Source organism: Pteropus medius, unplaced genomic scaffold (assembly GCF_902729225.1).
Source record: "Pteropus medius unplaced genomic scaffold, Ma_sr-lr_union100, whole genome shotgun sequence".
Taxonomy (NCBI): Eukaryota; Metazoa; Chordata; class Mammalia; order Chiroptera; family Pteropodidae; genus Pteropus; species Pteropus medius.
Genome location: NW_024354875.1, coordinates 24,186,265 through 24,205,532, shown reverse-complemented (window position 1 = coordinate 24,205,532; position 19,268 = coordinate 24,186,265). Strand labels below are relative to the sequence as shown.

General features: G+C 38.0%; 1 protein-coding gene across 8 annotated transcripts in view; it reads right to left on the bottom strand.

Annotated features, from left to right (window-relative positions):
* Positions 1 to 15,878: 15,878 nt before the first annotated feature.
* Positions 15,879 to 19,268, bottom strand: part of TANK (TRAF family member associated NFKB activator) — an 80,323-nt gene continuing 76,933 nt past the window's right edge. For 5 of the 8 annotated variants that reach the window (XM_039855991.1, XM_039855988.1, XM_039855987.1 and 2 more), the window contains one exon: positions 15,879 to 16,719. In XM_039855991.1, coding sequence (XP_039711925.1) covers positions 16,543 to 16,719 — 177 coding nt within the window. In that variant the 3' untranslated portion in view covers positions 15,879 to 16,542. The remainder of the gene's footprint in view (positions 16,720 to 19,268) is intronic. The other 3 variants (XM_039855993.1, XM_039855986.1, XM_039855992.1) reach the window with 1 other exon arrangement.

The window sequence follows — 19,268 nt, the reverse complement described above, 5'->3', positions numbered from 1 at the left end:
AAATTTGTTTTCAAACATCAAATTAGAGAAGATTAAAAACATTGTGTTGGTGAAGATATGGATAAATGGGCACTCTCATACACTTCTATGTTGGAAGGCATTTTGGCCTTATGTTCAAAATCTGTATTAAAAAAAAAAACCAAACCTTTTTGACCCTGAAATTTCCTTTTTAGAAATTTATGTGGAGACAATAATTGCAGATGTATGCAAATATAGTATACAGAGATGTTCGTTATAGCATTGTTTATAATGTAGGAAAATTAGAAACCACCAAATATATAGTGTTAGAGAACTTACTGGATAAACTACAGTACACTATATAGTCATCCAAAATAATTCTGTTTGACAATTTTAATGATAGGAAATATTTGTGATATTTTAAGTGAAAAGTGAAGGTCACAATGAGAGATGTCATATATTCTAATCATTTTTTATATATATCATTGCACAGAAAAATATGCTGTAAGGATATACTCGAAAACATTAACAGTGGTTATCTCTAACTGGCTGGGTTATTGGTGATTTTTATTTTATTATATTATTTCCATAATTTCCACCACAAACACTTATTAGTTTTATAATTACAAATGTTATAAAATAAAATACTTTAAACAAATGTTTATGATTCAGACATTGAAATTTATGTTTTTCCTCGAGAGACCAGTTGCTCTGGGTTCCTTTGCGCAGTTTAGTCATAAACCCAGGTAAGCTTTTGGGCATTCTACAAAAAATATAAAACATTACAATAAAATTATGTGTTGATTTTGTAAAAAAACAAAACAAAACAAAACAGTCTTTTGCTAGACAAAATCATGGAGCTAAAATATATTTTTACTTTTAAAAATGAAACAAACTATTATAATTTAAAAAATTCAATTAGCATTATATGCATTTAAGTAAAGATTAAATGGCTCACCCCAATTATATTATGTAATCCAGCTTTATTTTTTACTTAATGGGAACATCAAAAAGTATAGTTTTATAATTTAATACTCAGCAATAAATCATCTTTAACAAAAAATTTGTAAATGTTTTTCCATATACTATCCCTAGAGTATAAGTCATATCATAAAATATGACAAATAACTTCAAAGAAGTCTTCATTTGGTCTTGATTTGGTGGCAAACATATATACACATATTATATTGAAAATGAAATTAATGTAAACTTAATAAAATATTAAAATTTTAATGTGTAAACCAGCTAGTTAAAACTACCTTTCTTGTTCATATATCCTTCTTTCATTTGCTATTTATATTAGTAAAACAAACTCTGTACAATCCTCAAATGGTTAATATAAAAGTTTAAAAGACTCCCAAATAATAAATATGGTACATGATCTTCTTTAAAGATTTTAGATATGACTAATTTGGCTAGCAGAATGATAAGAAACAACCTAATGACACATTGACACATAAACGGGGTTGGGGGGCATAAATTACAAGCACAACCTGAAAGAGAAGTGCAACTCATTTTCCATAACCCAGATACCTTTTTAACACATCCATGCTTTATCTAAAACCAGGTGCTGGTCCCAAAGGAGAAAACACTGCCCTCCAGTGGTCTTCACTGGAGAAATGGAAAGAGTTTCAGGTACCATAACTGCAGCATTTATATAAAACATTGTGTATTTATCTAGACTCATTTCTGGCTGTATTTCTTAAGCTGAAACCTATGTCTACAACTGAGCATAAGAACAAAATCCCCAAAGTAAATTCTAATATTTGGTAGTTACTCCAGTTAAATAGAAATATTAGCTAGGAGAATGCTTATGGCTTTCTGACCCCAAAAGCTGACCATTTATTTGATTATCATAATTAGATTACACTAGCCATCTATAGCTTCTCACTTTCCCGATAAGGAAGAAGAGATTTCATCTCTGTGTTTCCCTTGTTGGCCAATTTTTTAGCTAAAAGACATTTAAAATTGTACAGCAGGCAGAACCCCAGGGGACCGAACAGTGTTCCAACATCCTTAAAGGCTTCCCATCACTTGAAAAACCAAATTCTTCCTCCTGTTTCTTAAACTAACCAAAGTAGGCAAAAGCAATTTTAAAAAGTCTTTGTGTCTAGCATTGGAACTTTCTCATATTTCACACCATTATATAAATGTCACTCTAACCTATATGTATCACAAATGCTACGCTAAATTAGGGCCAAATTTGCAACCTAGTTTAACTGGGTTTCCTCTTTTTGCAAATGCAGTTTTTGTGTCTGCATTTAGCAATGCATACAAAACTGTCCGTGTAGCTAACTGCTTCGAATTGCTAAAATTGAGGATGGATGTGTAGATCGCCTGAGTCTTTATGCATGTGCCAAAGCAATCTTGTTTCTAGTCGTATAAAGACTTCTTAATCAAAGGGACCCGAACTACACTGCTAAAATCTTGGACTACTTCATTGACTCTTTTTGATTTAGTAAAGGAAAAATGGAGTTTTAAGAGGAGAGAGATGGTTTTCTAATCTCCATCCCTCTATCCTTCAGACACGACAGTAGAAGGGTCTCACATGGTAAGAGCATGGACTTTAGAGTTCCACAGCTGTAGGGGCTCATCCATTATTAGCTATGTGACTTAATCTTAGCCTCATTTGCTTCGTCAGTAAAATAAAGATAATAATGTTGGCCTCATGAGGTGGTTATTATAATTGAATGAGGGAATATGTGTGAAGTGTTTTATACAGAGAAAGAACTTAACTAAGAAATTATTCTATCACCATCACTTCTTAGACTATTAATCCAATGGCCAAGTAAATTTCCTAGAGGCATAATTTTCTAAAAATATTGCCCTTTATCATCTTAAGTAAAGGTTCCTCATTCAGTTTACTATATAGAAAATGTCCTGAGTCTTCCAGATACATTCTTCAAAACAAATGTCCTGTGTAAAGATAAAATATTTTAACACCATATTGCTCAAATATAGCACCTTTAAATATGAATCAATTTTTTATTCTTTTCACTCCTGCGGAAAGTGGTATCTATTATACATTTATCTGGATCCACGAAGCACTTAAGAATAAAAAAATGACAAATATAGAAATTACAACTATTATGAAAGTGGTATAGGCATTAGACATATTTGCATATATTACAGTGAATTATAGAGTTCCTAGGCTTGAGAGTATAGAGTTCCAGAACCATACCTGTTCTGGTTATTTGACTCAACTTAGAAAAGTTACACTTCAGAAAGAAACACTGCTTCCTTTAGGAGATTAATGCACTCTCCTTTCAGATGAAGAAAAACCTACAGATACATTTTAATGAGACACATGGCTTCACTTTTTCACTAGCTGTGGTGATAAATTTTTACTGAGCCATGGTCCCACATCTTTCGTCTCCTTCCACTGTGTACACCTGCAGCTTTAACATTTTCTATCTGGATAAGTTAATTGAGTGTTGTTTTCTATCTGTGATGTCTCCCCAGTCATCTCATTATGAGACTTTGTGTCACACAACATAGAATCTTTGATTAATCAAAATAGTTCTTATAACACAAACTGTTTATGATTTATAACAGTAAAATATATTGAATTGAGACTACAATGATTTGATAAGTATTCTGTATTTGTCAAACTCTTAGACAATTTTGAGATAAAGTTCCACTTACAGATGGAACAAAGTTAAGTCCAGTTAGAGACCGCAATAGTGTGTATGTGTTACATTGAAGACTGTGCATAAGCATTATCTATGCATCAATAAATATGAAGAAAATAAACTTTGGTTATAAGTTATAGCTAAGCTAAATTAATCTCAAAATTTGACAATGAAATATGAATTTGTGACATTTTGAATTTTTAAAAAATGCATCATAGTTGTAACAGTACCAAAATAACCTAAAGTCACAACACTTTTTCCTAGTATAATTATATTATTATAATTCTTTACCTTGACAGATGACAATTTTAGAAAACTCTAAATTTCTAGTATGTGCACTAAAATAAAATGTAACACATAGACAACTCACCATAGTATAAGTAACACATTCGAATTTAGTAATTTATTTTCCAGGTGGAAACCAGGCTTCTTGGAAGACTTCAAACTATGCCAAATGGTCTGATTTTACCATAGAGGTAGGCACTAAAGGACTAAATTTACTTCTGTGTAATCTTTGTTAACTACATTTTACATGCAAATGTCTATACAACCATGTTAATGAAGTTATAGAGAAGGAAAGTTGGCATTCCTATTGTTCTGTTTTATTCAAAAGCAACTTTTCAATTGACTTGCTACATCATTTTAAATCACTTTTCATTTAGTCACAAGAAAAAAAGAAATGTCTAACAATGCATGCAAATTGATCACAAGAAAAATACCTTACTTATGAGTAAAATTTAGATTTGACAAATTTTCTCTTATTCCTCATAATCTTCAGAACATAGGATACTTCTATTGGAATCAGACACGAAAAGTTCTATTAATCATAAATATTTAGAAAAGTGCCATCTACTGATCCAGAGTTGGTTAGAGAAAAGGACTTTTGTCCTTCCAATTAGGGCTCAAATTTTTCTGTACTCTAAATGGACTGGATGCTTAATTGACAGTTATCTAAAATCCTTTTTCCAAGAAATATAAACAAATGTATTTAAATTCCCCATGGGCGAATTTCCTACTAAAAATTTGGTATTCAAGCTTCAAAACTTGTATTGGAAAAGTGTACCGTATCCTTTCAACTGAGTGTTAATAATCCAAAATTTCTCTTTGACTATAAAAGAGTTCCTAGAATGTAAAAAAAAAAAGGTTTTTAAACTAAAGGCACACTTGATTTGCAATAACGCTAGAAATGTAGGTGATAAAAGGAGAGAAAGGCAGAAATAATGGTTGCAACTCTGCATTTATGGTGCATGTTACAGCCAGGATTGATACAATCTCATCCTGAAACATCCAGAAAAATAAAGCAAAATAAAACCTCCTTCACCCTTACACATTGAAGGGAATCAGGATCCTGACCCAAATTTCAAACTCCTGAAACTTGGAAATATCTGTAAAACCTCCAACACCAATGTTTCTAAAACCTGCCACATCCCAGAAACAGGCAGATCTTCAACCATGGAAATATGACTATTAAGAATTCACAGATTATCTGAAACATTTGCTAATCACCCCACCCCCGTGCTAGAGGGAGAGGAAGACTCAAAGCATTAGAGAAAGCCTGCTGTGAAAATGCCAGGCCCTTCTTCGGGTTTAGGTTTTTAACCTAATCCCAGCCACAACTATTGTTATGATTGTATCAGAGAAACAGGGTACTTGTGTGTGAGAACTGGGGTGGGGTGGACCAGAATGTTAAGAAATTTAACAAGTTCATATAATTTTTTTCTTTAAATATTTTAAAGTGTTGTGTTTATACATGCTGGGCAACAGAAACCATAAATCTTGCTGGATTTCTGCAAACTGCTGCATGAAGCATACAAGCAGCATTCCTGTCAATGGAAGGAAGAGACAGACAGAAACCAAGACAGAGACAGGCAGCACCCCAGGACTTGAAGCCTGTTCCTACTGTAAGCTGTAGTGGAAGAAGATGATGACATCCAGAACAAAATGTCTTTTCCAGGAGCTCTTGCTTTGTGATCTCTGTGTATAGAAAGAATGATCAATAAAAAGGACTTAATTTCCTTCTTTTCTGGAATGGAAATCTAAGGGCTTTTTAGTTATTTTTAAACTTCTTCCTGTAGAGTCCATTGTTGTGTTCCATGAAAGAGACAGAACTCAGCAAGACAACAAAGACTTGATCTGTAGGAGAGAAGGCAATAAAGAGCAAGTCCTCTCCAGAGAGGATAATTAATCCTTAGTCATTCATCCTAGAAGTCCCAGTTACAGTTAAGGTTAACGTTCAGGTAGCTTCTTTCTATTTTCTTTAAAAATTTTTCTAAACATTTTTTTCCAGAATGTTATACTATTAATTGCCAATTTGCATATGTGTGCAGCTGCTGTTTTGGCTCTGAACTCAATCCGATAAGCTTGCTGGAGGTATCGCAGAGCACTTGGCAGCTTTCCTATTTGAAAAGAAAGCCTCTCCCCACTACAGAACAGCTGATCGTCTATCAGCGATAGACCCTGATGGCGTGAATTACAATTACACTACTTTTCACACTAAATCTGGGTGATAGCTACTTGGAAAGAAGTTTCATCATTTTTTACCACAAACTGGAAAAAGAATTACATGGTCATGCTGTGCTTTTAAAGGCAGTTTGGTTCACTTTTGTCTATTTAACACCTAATTCCAAGAAGTCCATAGGCATCCAGAGATCTGAATGGCGCGTAATGAATTCACTGTTTAGATTGAAGATTTAAAAAATCTACCTCAAATTACATTTATTAGCAAGGCGACCAGGAAGTGTTAAAGTTGTTAGACGCTTCATTTATTAAATAATTTGTGGGTATTTTCAGTTGTCATATCTAGAGTCATGGGGTTTGCTTATTTTTTTAATTAGCAATCCAAAACAATGCTACTGCAATTTAACAATTCATCACATAATCTTGGGCTCTTCAGCTGTGAATGTTAGATAATTCAGATTGTTATTTTGATCTGTTTATAAATGATTTGGGTTGCATTGTGCTGTGAGATCTGCAGCAGCAGCCAAGGCAAATCTTTCTCATCTTTCTTGCATTGCTCAGGAGAGCTGAGGGGCCTTCCAAAAATGCATTTTGGGAGTTTAGCATCCAGCAGGAGGAAACAAGTGTTGGGGTAGGGGACACTAATAATTACTTGATTTATATTCATTGCCTAGTTAACTTCTTTATTAATTTACATTTCCTGTCTGCTTGGAAGTACCTCTTTGCCAAAGTGCATCTTATCGGAATCCTACATCTCTCATTTTCTGGGACGTTACAAAGTACGGTCTTTCCTTTTCTTGCAAGAACCCACCAATCATCAGGAAACCTAAGAGGCCCCTAAACAGCCCTCTTCTCTTTCTTCTCACTCTCCCCTCAGATCTCCTCCCCGCCCCCATCTTGACATTCAAATCCATTTGTTAAAGAAAAAGAAAAAAAGGAAAAAGAACAAGAGTTAAACCCACCTCAAGCAGCAGAAGTGGAACACACTCATCCTGACGTAGTTAACCTAAGAGAAAAATAGATTTTGTTTTCCTTTTTTAGTCGCTAGCTTTATTAGATTTCTCACTCTCACAGATTATCCGAAGACTACCCATTGATTGATCGCCCGTAGAGCTGCATTTGGTGTAAAGAAAAAACTCACAGCTTTATTGGCTCCCAGGAGACAAAACAAACAGAACAAGATATTCATATTAATGCAAACAATGCAACAAATGAGGGAAAGAATCGCCCGGCTGAAGCGAGGCGCGGCGCGGCCGGGGGCCGGGAAGGGCCCGGGCGCCCCCCGCCCCGGCGCCGAGGTTTGCCGGCCTCCCCGACCCCGGGCGCCCGGGGCAGTCGGTGCCCTGCGCCGCTCGCCGGGCTGAGGGGCCCGGGTGCCCCGTGCTCGCGGGCCCCCTTGGGGCAGCAGGCCGGACAAGCCGGTGCCCGCGCCCGGAGGAGGCCTCGGGCCCAAGCCGCAGGACAGGGCCTGCCTCAGGCCCTCAACGCTTCGCCTGCAGGGCTGCAAGGGCCTGAAAGCCCGCCTTGCTTTCTCCTTTCCCCTCACGCGCGCCTCCAGGGGCCCAGTTCCCGAGTCTCCGTTTCCCCCTCACAACTGGGCCCCAGGTGGGAGTGGAGAATCCCCGGAGTGCCACCTGACTCACCTGAGGCAGCCTGGAAGGAGAGGCAAAGACGCCAGGGAACTCTGGAAGGGAAGAAGCGATGTGATACGCATTCCCTCTCTTTGAAAAGCTCACATTATCAGGGAAGAGACTACATGAACACGTTTAAACACAATACAAAACATTGTATAATCAAAATCTAGGGGAGTAGTATGTACAGGGACTACTGAGAGAAATTTAAGCGGCCTTGAGACTTTCCCCGCGGAATAAGAAAGGAAGAAAAAATTCAGGACACAAAAAGGGACATTTGCTCCACGCCTAATCACCCCCCCTCCAAAAAAACCTACAAAAAGCAAAAAAGTAGGGGAAAAAATCTGTTAAGACTTGATTTCACATCTTGATAGTCAATGATATGTTAAAGATAAGGTTGTGAAATATTGCATAGGACATATTTACAGTAAAAAATTTTTTTTGTTGTTTATTCGAAATTCAAATTTAACTGGGCGTCCTGTGTTTTCATTTGCTAAACCTGGCTATCATAACTAAATAGTACTTTATCGAAGAAATCATACAAGAAGCAAGGCTCATTCTCTGATGTATATCAGAATACTCAGGACCTTTTTATTGGGACTTTGCCTTGGAAAGGTAAGGAGTCACAAACCCCATGGCGCACTTTTCCAAGCACATTGTAGGGTGGAGGAGGAAGAAATGACTGAAACGCTTGAAAATGTCCTTATATTTTGGAGGGAAGTGGCAGTGTCATTGTTGACTGGAAAATGGACCATCGTTTCTTTCCTGAGGTTGGCTCTTTTCCAGGCCAGTAGAGGGTACTACAGCATGTATGGAAGTAGGGTGGTGGTTACCAAGGTACTCTCATGTCAGGATTACATGTTGTTTTTGAACTCTTACTGTTGAGCCATATTACTCATTGATATTTATTTCGAAAGAAACAAAAGTTGGAACTTGAAAACTTTAAAGATGAAAGGGTAGAGCGAAATCTGCTTTGAAGTTCATCAAGTGCTCTAACCAACAAATAGGTCTCATCCAGACCTTGTAGATGTTGAAAGAAAAGACTTTCAAAATGCCAATGGTAAAACCCCAAGAAAAAAAACAAATAAAACAGTGGGTCTTTGCATAGTGGAGAGAGACAGACAGACAGACAGACAGAGACAGAGATGTCCCATGGAAGAAGCCTGCTGCTGGCATTTCTTCTTTTGTTGGGGTAAGAAAAGCCTTTTCAAGAAAACTTTGTCTCTTTTACTGATCTTTGGATTTCCATTGAGCTTGCCTTCCTTTTAAGCCAACTGCCTGAAGTTGTATGAATACGCCCACCCAGGATATTCCTTTCTCACTGACGATTAGTGCAATTTAACACATTTAAAAAGGGAAAACTATTTGTTTAAAGAGAACTGTTTTCAGAACTGATTCACCAACAGTCCAGGAAAGGTAATATAATGCTGAGATCTCCTCAAGAAGGCCAACCTTTCAATCAAATGAAATATTTGGTTTAGATAATGTCCCAGTTCCAGTTTAATAGCTTAAGAAAGTACATAGGCACACTTCCAGTTCATACTGGTTTACTTTTTTTTTCTTTCCCATAAAACCTTTAGTTTAGAATTAGGACTATTAAAAAGTTGCCATTGCGGTTTGGGTGTTATTGTGAGGCTTAACTCTATGCTTTAGAGGTACAAATCTTTTTTTATCTTCTTTCCTACCTTAGTTTCTATCTCAAGCTTCAAAAACCAAATCCAACACATGCTGTTCCCTCATTGGGGCAGACATGAGAAAGGCTCAACACTCAGTGCTAAGGTGCTTTTTCCTCTCAGCAGAAATGTTCTGCGCCCGTGTTAGGGTGGTGATAAATTGATAATCCCTAAATAATATACAACACCCCATGGTCAGGTAGTGTCAGGCTCCTCCCGTCTCTGTGTTTTAGCATAATGGTTGGTCTCTTTGTGTACAAAAGACTTCTGATACAATAATTTAAGTTTCCTGCGAAGCCAAGTACAAAGCCAGTGAAAAAGTGTATGTTTTTTGAGGTGAGGGATTATTATGGAAAAGTAGCGGATCAAAAGGCACGAGAGTTTGAGCTGGGTTCTAGCTATTTGCATGGATTTGAAGGACTCATTCATTCTCTTTAGACATAGTTTTGTTCTGTTTTGTACACATAAAAAGAAGGTTGGATTATTCAATCTTTAAGATTTTGTTATTTCTAAAATAATTATTCCTTGAATTAATTAATAAGCAATAACTCATATTTGATACACTGCTTCCAAAGGATCTAAACATGATATTTAAAAAATTTATTCATGATGTAGTCCTAAACAACAAAGGAAGCATGGAGACACTCCAGGCTACCCAGGCATCCCGGATTCCCAGGGGGATATTCAAATGAGGGATACCAGTTCAAGGGGTTCCACAATCAGGTGCAAATACTCTGGAGAAGTGTGAGCGATCTAAAGACAAATAACCCTGTTATAGAAAGAATAAGGGAGTGACATGTTTGAGGACTTATACTTCAGTCCTATTTGGGGACTGAGACTTAAGAAAGGTCTCAAAAGGTCTCGAAAAGACCTAAGAAAGGACTGCAAAATGTGAGAGCTAAAGTTATTTACTAAACATATATGTATCATCATTCTGAATATTCTGGTGGAGGCTGCACTTTCAGTGTACTGATTCATCCACAAGGAACTCTGAGGCTGGAGGAAGTTAGCAATCTAGTTGTAACTGGTTCTAGAACTGACCTAAGAAAATCACTCCCTTATGTACTATCAGTGTTATAAGGTGAGGTGTCTTTTAATTTGAGGGCCTCCTTGAACTGTAAGCTTCCAAAAGCTTTTGCTAAACAGACTTCATTCACATTCTGAATCTGGTTTTTGTCTCACACATATTAAATTTTACAAAACAGAAAGAAACAATAGAGCTTATTAGGAAAAACTTGTTTTGAATAGTAAATTAAGCTTAATGGAAATAGGCACATGTTTTAGCACGGGTTTTCCCCCCTTTTTTACCAATTGAACATTTACATCTTTTTCAACGTGCTGTGATTTTCCCCTTAAGTCTTAAGCTGGCACCACACACTTCCAATAAATGATACTTACATCACTTGTATCTACTGAGAGAAATCATTGTAATACTGTGGACTCCAAATGCATAGCTTTTCAAAAAAAAGATATTTAAGCAATCACCCCTAAACTGTATTAATCAAATCAATTGTGGCATTCTCAGAATGCAAAGAATCACCTAATTTCAAAGACAGTGTAAATCAACTGTTGGTTCTGACTGTTTTCAAATTATGCCCTGTTCTTGGAGACTGGAAACCTATACATTGAGAGGTACACCTGACTAGACGGTTTGTTATTAAGAGATATACCCCAGGTGGAAGCATCTTCAAAGCCAATATATTTTCTTTATAACTGGTGTCAAATTGATGTATATATTAAAAAATCTTGGAAAATGATCTCAGAAAGGAAGTAACAGCCCAATGAGCCATATGTTCAGGGAACCTAACAGGTTTCCATTGGGACCAAATTTCACTTCACCTTTTTGTCCTTATGTGCAAATAAAAACTTACCGGTAAATACACCATTAAAACAATCATGCAAATTTGCGAAGTCTAGAGACTGAGAAGAAATTACACTTAACCCATAACAATCAAGTTGTTGGAAGGTAACAAATTTGATTAGACATTAGAAGAAATACATAACAATATAGAATTGAACTAAATTTATTTAAACTCTATAGGTTCACTGCCTCAGAAAGTTTGCTTCTGTAAAATCAGTTAATGAAGAAAAGGCTGATGAGTGGTTAATAAATTGATTAATTTTGATGCTAATGAAGCATCTGAGTCTCTACATTAATAAATATAAAGTTATTTTTTTTCCTGTTAGATAGGTTGCTATTTTAACAGATTCAGATGCCAGGGGTTTTTCTAAATGCCAGATAATACTCCAGCACTGAAAAGTCTGTGATGCAGTAAGGGCAGAGAGGTCTGCTTACTAGTTTTCCAGAGAGTGGAAACCAAAAGGCATTAACATTTATTTACACACAATTCTTTATGTAACTCTTTTACAAATTCTCAGTTTAAAAACTGTTAAATATTCTGTATTATTTTAGTAGATCCTAACAATTTTAGATTCAGCTATTGTGTCAGTATGCCTGGGCACATTCTAAAAGAAAAAATTATTCACCGTGTGCTTCTGTAGTTTTTCATATGACTAGATTAATAAATATAATATAAAATACCAACATTTATTCAAGTGATTTTTGCGTGTTGTACTTTTATTATGAAACATTGCAGACAGAAAGGTAGAGACAATGATATCAATGAAACCTTCATGTATATATGAAGCTTTATCAAATCTTCCCATTTTAAATCGATTTAAAGGAACAATTGGGTGTGTAAAGTTATGCAATGGTAAAGGTCAGCAGGAAAAAAAATCACATAGCATGGATTATCTTCCAGCTGCTTTCCTTTTCCATGTATGGCTTGAGGGAAGGAAGTTTTATGTTAATTTAGACACCTGGTTAACTAAATAGCAGAGAACCCTTTAGAAGAAATTGCATTCTCATTCAGTCCAAATTCCTACCCGTTTTCTGTAGCTGTTTCCTTTAACCTACTTAAGCCGTAAAAACCTTAATGCTTCAATGTTTTTTAATCTCTAAGGGTAGTTTATGTAAACCTGTCATAGTAAATGTAAGAATAAAAGTGTATTTTAAGCAAAAGCTTTAAGCTCAGCCACCAGCATTTAAACTCAAAAAGTAGGAGGAAATTGTATGCAAAACCTCAGGCCCCCGGACAGCCTCAACAGGTATCGGAGACCCTTCTCAGCAGAGACTAAGGTTCTGGTGGATTTTGTCCAGGGGCAGCCACGCCCCTGTTGTCTGGACCAACCCGAAATGTCCCGGGCCCCCTCAGAGGGTGGGGTGGCCAATTTCTTAAAGGTTTCGGGCGACAGTGTAATGATGTTTCTCTGAGGGTCCGTATAGTCTCGGGGTCAGGAGGTTAAGCCTTGGAAGCACAACTAATGCCAAAGCCCTTTGTCTTCCTCTCTGGACTTAACTAAATCGTGTAGTATAGTTCTGGCCTGGTGGGGAGGGGAGGGTGCTGGAGTGCCGCGGGGGCGGGAGGTGGGGGACCAGCGAGGGAGATTTTGCGGGAGCTACCCCTGGGCGGGCTGAGGGCGGCGGGAGGCCTGTGTGGTGGCAGCGCGCTAGGGCCGGGTGGGGGCATCGGCCGTCTGTCCAGGGGCCTTCCTTGCCTTTCTGGCCCCGACTCTCTGACGCCCCTGGCCGTTTCTCGCCCTTCCTGAGTTCGCTTTGGTTGCCGCTCGCTGCCCAACGCGTGCGACCCAAAAGCGGAAAGCAAGTGGACGAGAATGCAGATTCCCTGGTCTCTTCTCCAAGATCTGAAACCGGGAACGCGGGCCCTCGGTCAGGCTGGGCCCCGGGCGCACGAGCACGGCTTGGCGCTCCCCCGCGGCGCGCTTGCAGTCCGGGCCAGCGAAAGGTGCCCGCGGGTGGCTGCGCGGAGCGGGGGGGGCGGGGCGGCCAGCGAGGGATGCGGTGGCGGTGGCTGGGTTCCACTTGCCAGCGGCGGGAAGGACGCGCGGGAAAGCGAGGGAGCAGGAAGCGGGTGGCGGCGGCTGCGGGCCCGCTGGAAAGGAGGGAGCGCCGCAGGCGGGAGGAGGGAGCGCGGAGGAGGGAGGCCGGGAGGAAGGAGGGAGCGCGGCAGGCAGGCGGAGGGAGGGCTGATTAGCATGCAGCAGCGCTCGCGCGCCCGGCTCCATTGTTTTAACACCTCCCCTCTCCTCCGCGCCAATCTGTCACCGTTCAGCAGGCGAACGCTGCTGCCTCAAATGCTGCTCTTCTCAAATGAGACGGATAATTAGTTGCCCCGCACGAATGCCGCACTCTTCTCACCCCTGATTGCTATCACCTTCTTGCTCCTGGCAGTTTTGACACCTCGTAATCAGCCTGCTGCTTTTCTCTTTTCTTCCCGACTTCTGCTTCCCTCCCCCCTTTCCTTCTTAGTTTCTTTATTTATTATTATTATTTTAAATGCAATCCCGGTCCCTATTTGGACGAGGCCTCCGCGGAGTTAACCTTACGCGTACACGTGTGTGCATCTATATGTAGATATAAAATAGGGTTGTATGTGCGTGAGTCGGGGGCGGGCTTGCAGTTTTGCGGGAAACACTGCTTCCACGCGGAGAGAATTCTCCTGAAGATATTTTTGGGAAGGGAGGAGTTGGGGAGAAGGACGGGAGGGGAGAGTTGGGGAGACCTCAATTAATGCTTTAAAGATCTCTTAGAAATTAACAAACTGGGGAGTCTCGGAATCTGCTGTCAGAAGCGTGTTTTCCCCTCTCCTCTCTAACAAGCACTGACAGTCTAATTACTGTAGCTACAAGCAGCTGTCGAGGCAGCAGCCGGAGAGAGAAGGCGCCACAGGCTGGGCGCACCCGGCGGGCCCCGCTGAACCTCCGGAACCGGCCGGACTCCGGGGAGGACGGAGAGAAAGGCGAGGGCCTGGCACCCGAGAGCCCCGCGAGCCGAAGGCGGGCCTAGGAGCCAGCGGACACGCTTATCGTTTCATATTTATAAAGTCTTTACCTTGAAGGTTAAAAGATGTGAAGGAAAAAGGAGGGGATGTGGGAGATTAGGAAGAATATCTCCTGCGCTTCCATCCACCCCTTTTCTACCTCCTCGAGCTTTCCCTCCCCCCGTGTTGGTAAAATAACCACGCAACCCGGGCTGAGGGGGCGGGGTGAGCCAGGCGGGAGTGTAAGAAAGCAGATGTCCCCGCTGGCAGCAGCCTCAGCCTCCGGGGAAAGCTGCACCGGGGGGCCCTCCTGAGGACATTCACCTCCCACTTCTCAGGCATCCCGCTCACAACTGCCTCGCCTCGGCGGGGGTGGTTTTTTCAGACTCAGCGTTTCGTGTGTGCAGCTTTTTTACCTGGGAGCTGTTCTTACCCGGCCACGCTTAGCAGATGCCAAGAGACAGTCCCTGCACGACTCTAGTAAGAGACAGAGGGAGATACCTGGCGGGTGCCCACTCCACCTTTCGAGCTGCAGCCAGCGCCACCTCTGCAGTGGGGGACAGGAGCCCGTACACCAGGCTGCCTCTCTTGTGGCCCAAGGGGCCTCTGTGCCTCGGAAGTTGGAGGTTGGGGTAGCACTGGAAACCAAAAGGAAAAAAGAATTCCCCGCTCTTACTAAAAGTCGTGAAGGTGGGAAATGAGTGGACTGTAGGAGGGATCAGGGATACACTTTAATTTGAGTCATTTTCTGGACTACAATTTCTTTCGGTTGTCAGAAGGCTAGCAGATGTCAACTGTGTAAGGGACTTTACCTCTTCTAGAAAAGGAGAAGGAAAAGGAATCCTCTTTCACAAGATCAGTGCAATGGTATATCCTGGCTGGTACACTCTGGGAAGTTTTATTTGTGGGTGTGTGAGAGGAGTGAGGAGAAGCTGGGTGGGCGGAAGGTAGGAGGAGAAGAGAAAAGACTTGGATAATTGTCTAGGCATTTCCATTCAGCCCCAGTGGCAATGAAAGAAAGATGTACATGCCTCAGAACTCTTCACAGTGAATATCTAATAATCGCTATGTCACCTTGGTGAGGAAGATGTCAGTGTGATGTGCTTGGCATCCTGAGAAGTTGAGGCACCACTATCATTCTTCCTAAGTTAAGGCTCTTCACTGTGGCACAGGGGCCTGCTCCAGTTCCCTCATTCTATACCCTCCAGTGTTTCAAAACACGTTCTCCAAAGAAGGCTTAAATTTCTGTTTTGAGAGTTGCAAATCAACGTTTACTTCATAAAACGGAAGTCATGCTTTTAAACATTTTTTAAAATGGGGGGGGGGCAGGCCCTAAAAGACAATCACAGGGAAGAAAAATGAAAGAAAATGTCATTTTAAATAAAATTCTGCAGGTTTCTGAATTTGGTTTCTTCCCTTAAATGCCTTCCTGTGGCTATCAATCAGCCTGCTAACAATGAATAACAAATTTCTCAACAAGAATGTGAACATTACTAATATAAATTAACAAATATGGATATAGTCTTTACAGGGTTTTAGATTTGCTCCCATTAAATAGAAATGTTTCTTTAGCAAGTCTAGTTTGAAAAATAATTTAAAAATTCAAAGTGATCTACTTGTAATAAAATATTGCTAGATCTGGTATCACCTTTCTATTAAGTTACTGGAAAGAAAAATTTTATAAACTTCCCCAAAATGTGATTTATTTCTTTTATATTTTTTACTCAGGAACAAAGAACACATTAATAAACACAATATAAGTAACTCTTTGAATACTTCACTCATTTCATCATGTGGCTAAACACAGTAAAAATTAAAAACGTATATTATTTTTAAAAATGTGATGTATTTAAATAATTCTACCAGTGATCTTATCACTGGGCAGCAAATGTTTTAGGTTCAGTATTTATTTAGATGTTTAAGTTGTCTGCTATTCTCTATTACAGGTTTATTCAAAAAGAACATCACCTACAGCATAAATAATCTAACTTTTTAAATGAAAACAAATGAAAAAACTCTATAAACATGGGACATCACCAAATTCAATAGATCTAACTAGAAATCTAAGCAATAAGCTTAGATATTTGAAACAAACATAAATTATGGTTATACAATTCTGTAAGTCACATACATAATTTTGAATTATGATAAACAACATGAATACAATGAACTAGTTTTGTACAGAATGATCTTTTAAAAGATAATAAAAGTTACAATATAAGTTTAGAAAATTCAAATATCTGAAATTTTTCAGCAAATGATCTTGAACTAAGTTTGTAATCAAGTGTTTATAGTATTACAAACCCAAAATCGTCACACAGAGCTTGGTATGTCTATTTTCAAATGCTTCTTAAGTCTCCCCATTAAAGTGTGAATTAAGATGCCGAAGGAAATCCCCCATGGATGTAATGGAAGGTGGGAAAACTGCTTGACAGAATTCACATACTCGAGGTATATGCAGTTCTGAGCCTGTGCCACTTAGTACCAATAAGTCACTGCCTTGATTAGGACAGGGCTTCCAAACCGGCTGCAGGAAACAAACAAAAACATTTTGTTATTTGTAAAATCAACTTGCATTAAATTTCAAATTCAAATTTTCTGAATGGGTTATATGCATGTATATATGAAATTCTCTAATATGAAAGAAAGCAAATTACTTTTCCATAGAGTTAGCATGAGACATGACTCGATTCTCTTTTTCATAAAGGGCACAACTAAACTTTGATGAAGAATCACTTAAAATACATATCTATGCACTTTATCTTCACATATTTAAAAATCTTCCAGCTTTAACACCAGCCTATTTTAATACCCGTTATCACAAAGGCAGTAGCTTTGGAATAAGTCAATAATTGAGCGTTTTAAAAAATTAAATCCTATCTTTTCTATTTTACGATAGAATTCTTAAGTTACAGGACCTTTATTTATACATAGTACACTGGACATAGTGTATGTGTACATGCATTTTGCTGAAGAGCTATTTAAATTTCACTACTAAGTACACAATGAATAAATCATCTAAGAATAGATATTGTTTTGACTTTTTGAAAAGAAGTTTTCTCTTTCAAAGTACTAAAGAAATTCCATTGATCGGGTTTTTGAAACCTTAAATATTTAAATGAATCATTCAACAAAATCTAACATCGATACATTCTTTTGGTTTCTTATTTTTCTCCTGTTACATAGTTTGGACTTCTTTATTCTTTCTTGAGGCTGAATGAAGTGAAACCTGTCAATAGTTGCCCAGTTAAAGAATTACAGAAAATAATAATTCAATAGAATTACTCCTATTATAGGCAGTACATAAATACCTTTAAATAATTGAATTTATTTATTTTTTTTAAATCTAGAAGGGCAAGAAGAAGCATTTAGTTCCATAGTAGGTGCTCAGTAAATATTTGTTGACTGGAATATTTTATTTTCCTAAAATGTTATAAACCAAATAATTTTTTAAATTTGCTTTCTTACCTTGACACAGGTAAATTACCTTGACATAGCTAAATTCTGATACTTTGAGGACAATCACCTCAAAAAGTCAGTTTAAAGAGACACCTTTGTGCTGGTATTATTAATATGCTTTTAAAGTAACGGCCTAATCTAACACTTGATACAGTGTTAGTTTTCATTCTCTTACCCAATCTCTTTCATTCTAGTTAACCAATCATTTACATAAACAGTATACATATTATTAATTGAAGCATTTGGGTTTCACAATATCGCTGTCTTCTTATAAACATTTTTACTGGACAGCTGTGTACAGTTGGTGTAAATATACAAAATCTGTCTAAGTACCGAGATACATTCAAATATCAGTACAGAGGGCTTATAATAACACTGACTCAATTCTTTTTGTGAGAAGTACTAATTTTATTATAAAAAATAGCAATATTTAAAACATATTTTTTGAAATTTGAGATAAAACGATTTTTAGAAAAATATTTCTTTCCTGATAAAAGAAAAGTAGTAATAATTGTGAGTCTAAAAGCAAAAACCTAATTAGTTAACTAGATTAAAATTTTACTGTTTGCAGTTTTAAACAAAAAGTACAACTGATTAATATGTACCACGCTCATGGGAAATTGATATAGATAGAAATAAAGGATTATGTTAAAATAATTCTTAATAAGATCTACAAAATAATAAACAGACTTAGAAGCAACTTAGCTTCTAAATTTGGAGAGCCAATTTTTTTTACTGCCAATTTATCTTCAAAGTCCATATTTATCGTTCTCTATGAGGAGCTATTAGTTCAGATTTGATCTCTTCATAGAATTCAGTTGGGACTCCAATCACTGACTCAGCAAAAATAGGAAAACTATGACACAGAGCAAATATAAGCTGATATATTTTAGATTTTGTAGTGATAAACTGAATGTATTTTAAAAAGTGTTAGGTAATAATGATTGATAAAAAGTAAAAATGTGAAATATGTAACCGCAATTTCACGCCTCTTATCAACAACTCAAGATTTTATATTTATCATATTAGCTTTATTAATACAAATAACACATCAAAGTGTTTTTAAAAACCCATTTTAAGAAATATTCTTTCAATCCTAAACAGGGCCTTCAAAACAAACTAATTTTGCCTTTTCTGCCAAAATATCAATTATCTAACCTTATGCCCCATGTCTTGTGACAGCTCAACACCAATTCTCCAGCATTTTTTAAGCTGAATACTTTTCCATCAAGTTGTAATCACATACCAGCTGTTTCCCTTGCTGTAGCATAGAAAGCAAATGCACAATGCAGGGTGCCATCTACTGAAACATGAATGCACAGACTAACTAGTAAAAGAACAAGGAAGAGACATAATGGAGAAAAAAGTAACAAGCATTAGAACTGATGCACTTCACAGCTCCACGGGCATTCTATTTGCAATAAATGAAATTGCTTAATTTGCTTCATTTAGTAGTAACTATAACTGAGACTATGATGTGAAATAAGGTACAATGTAGAACACAAGTGAGTTTATAATTAAAGCTTATTGTCAAAAATGCCTAGTTTTCCCCACTACTAAAATATATCGCAGCTTGACTATTGCCTCCTTTGTATGCTGATTTAAAAGTCTATAGCC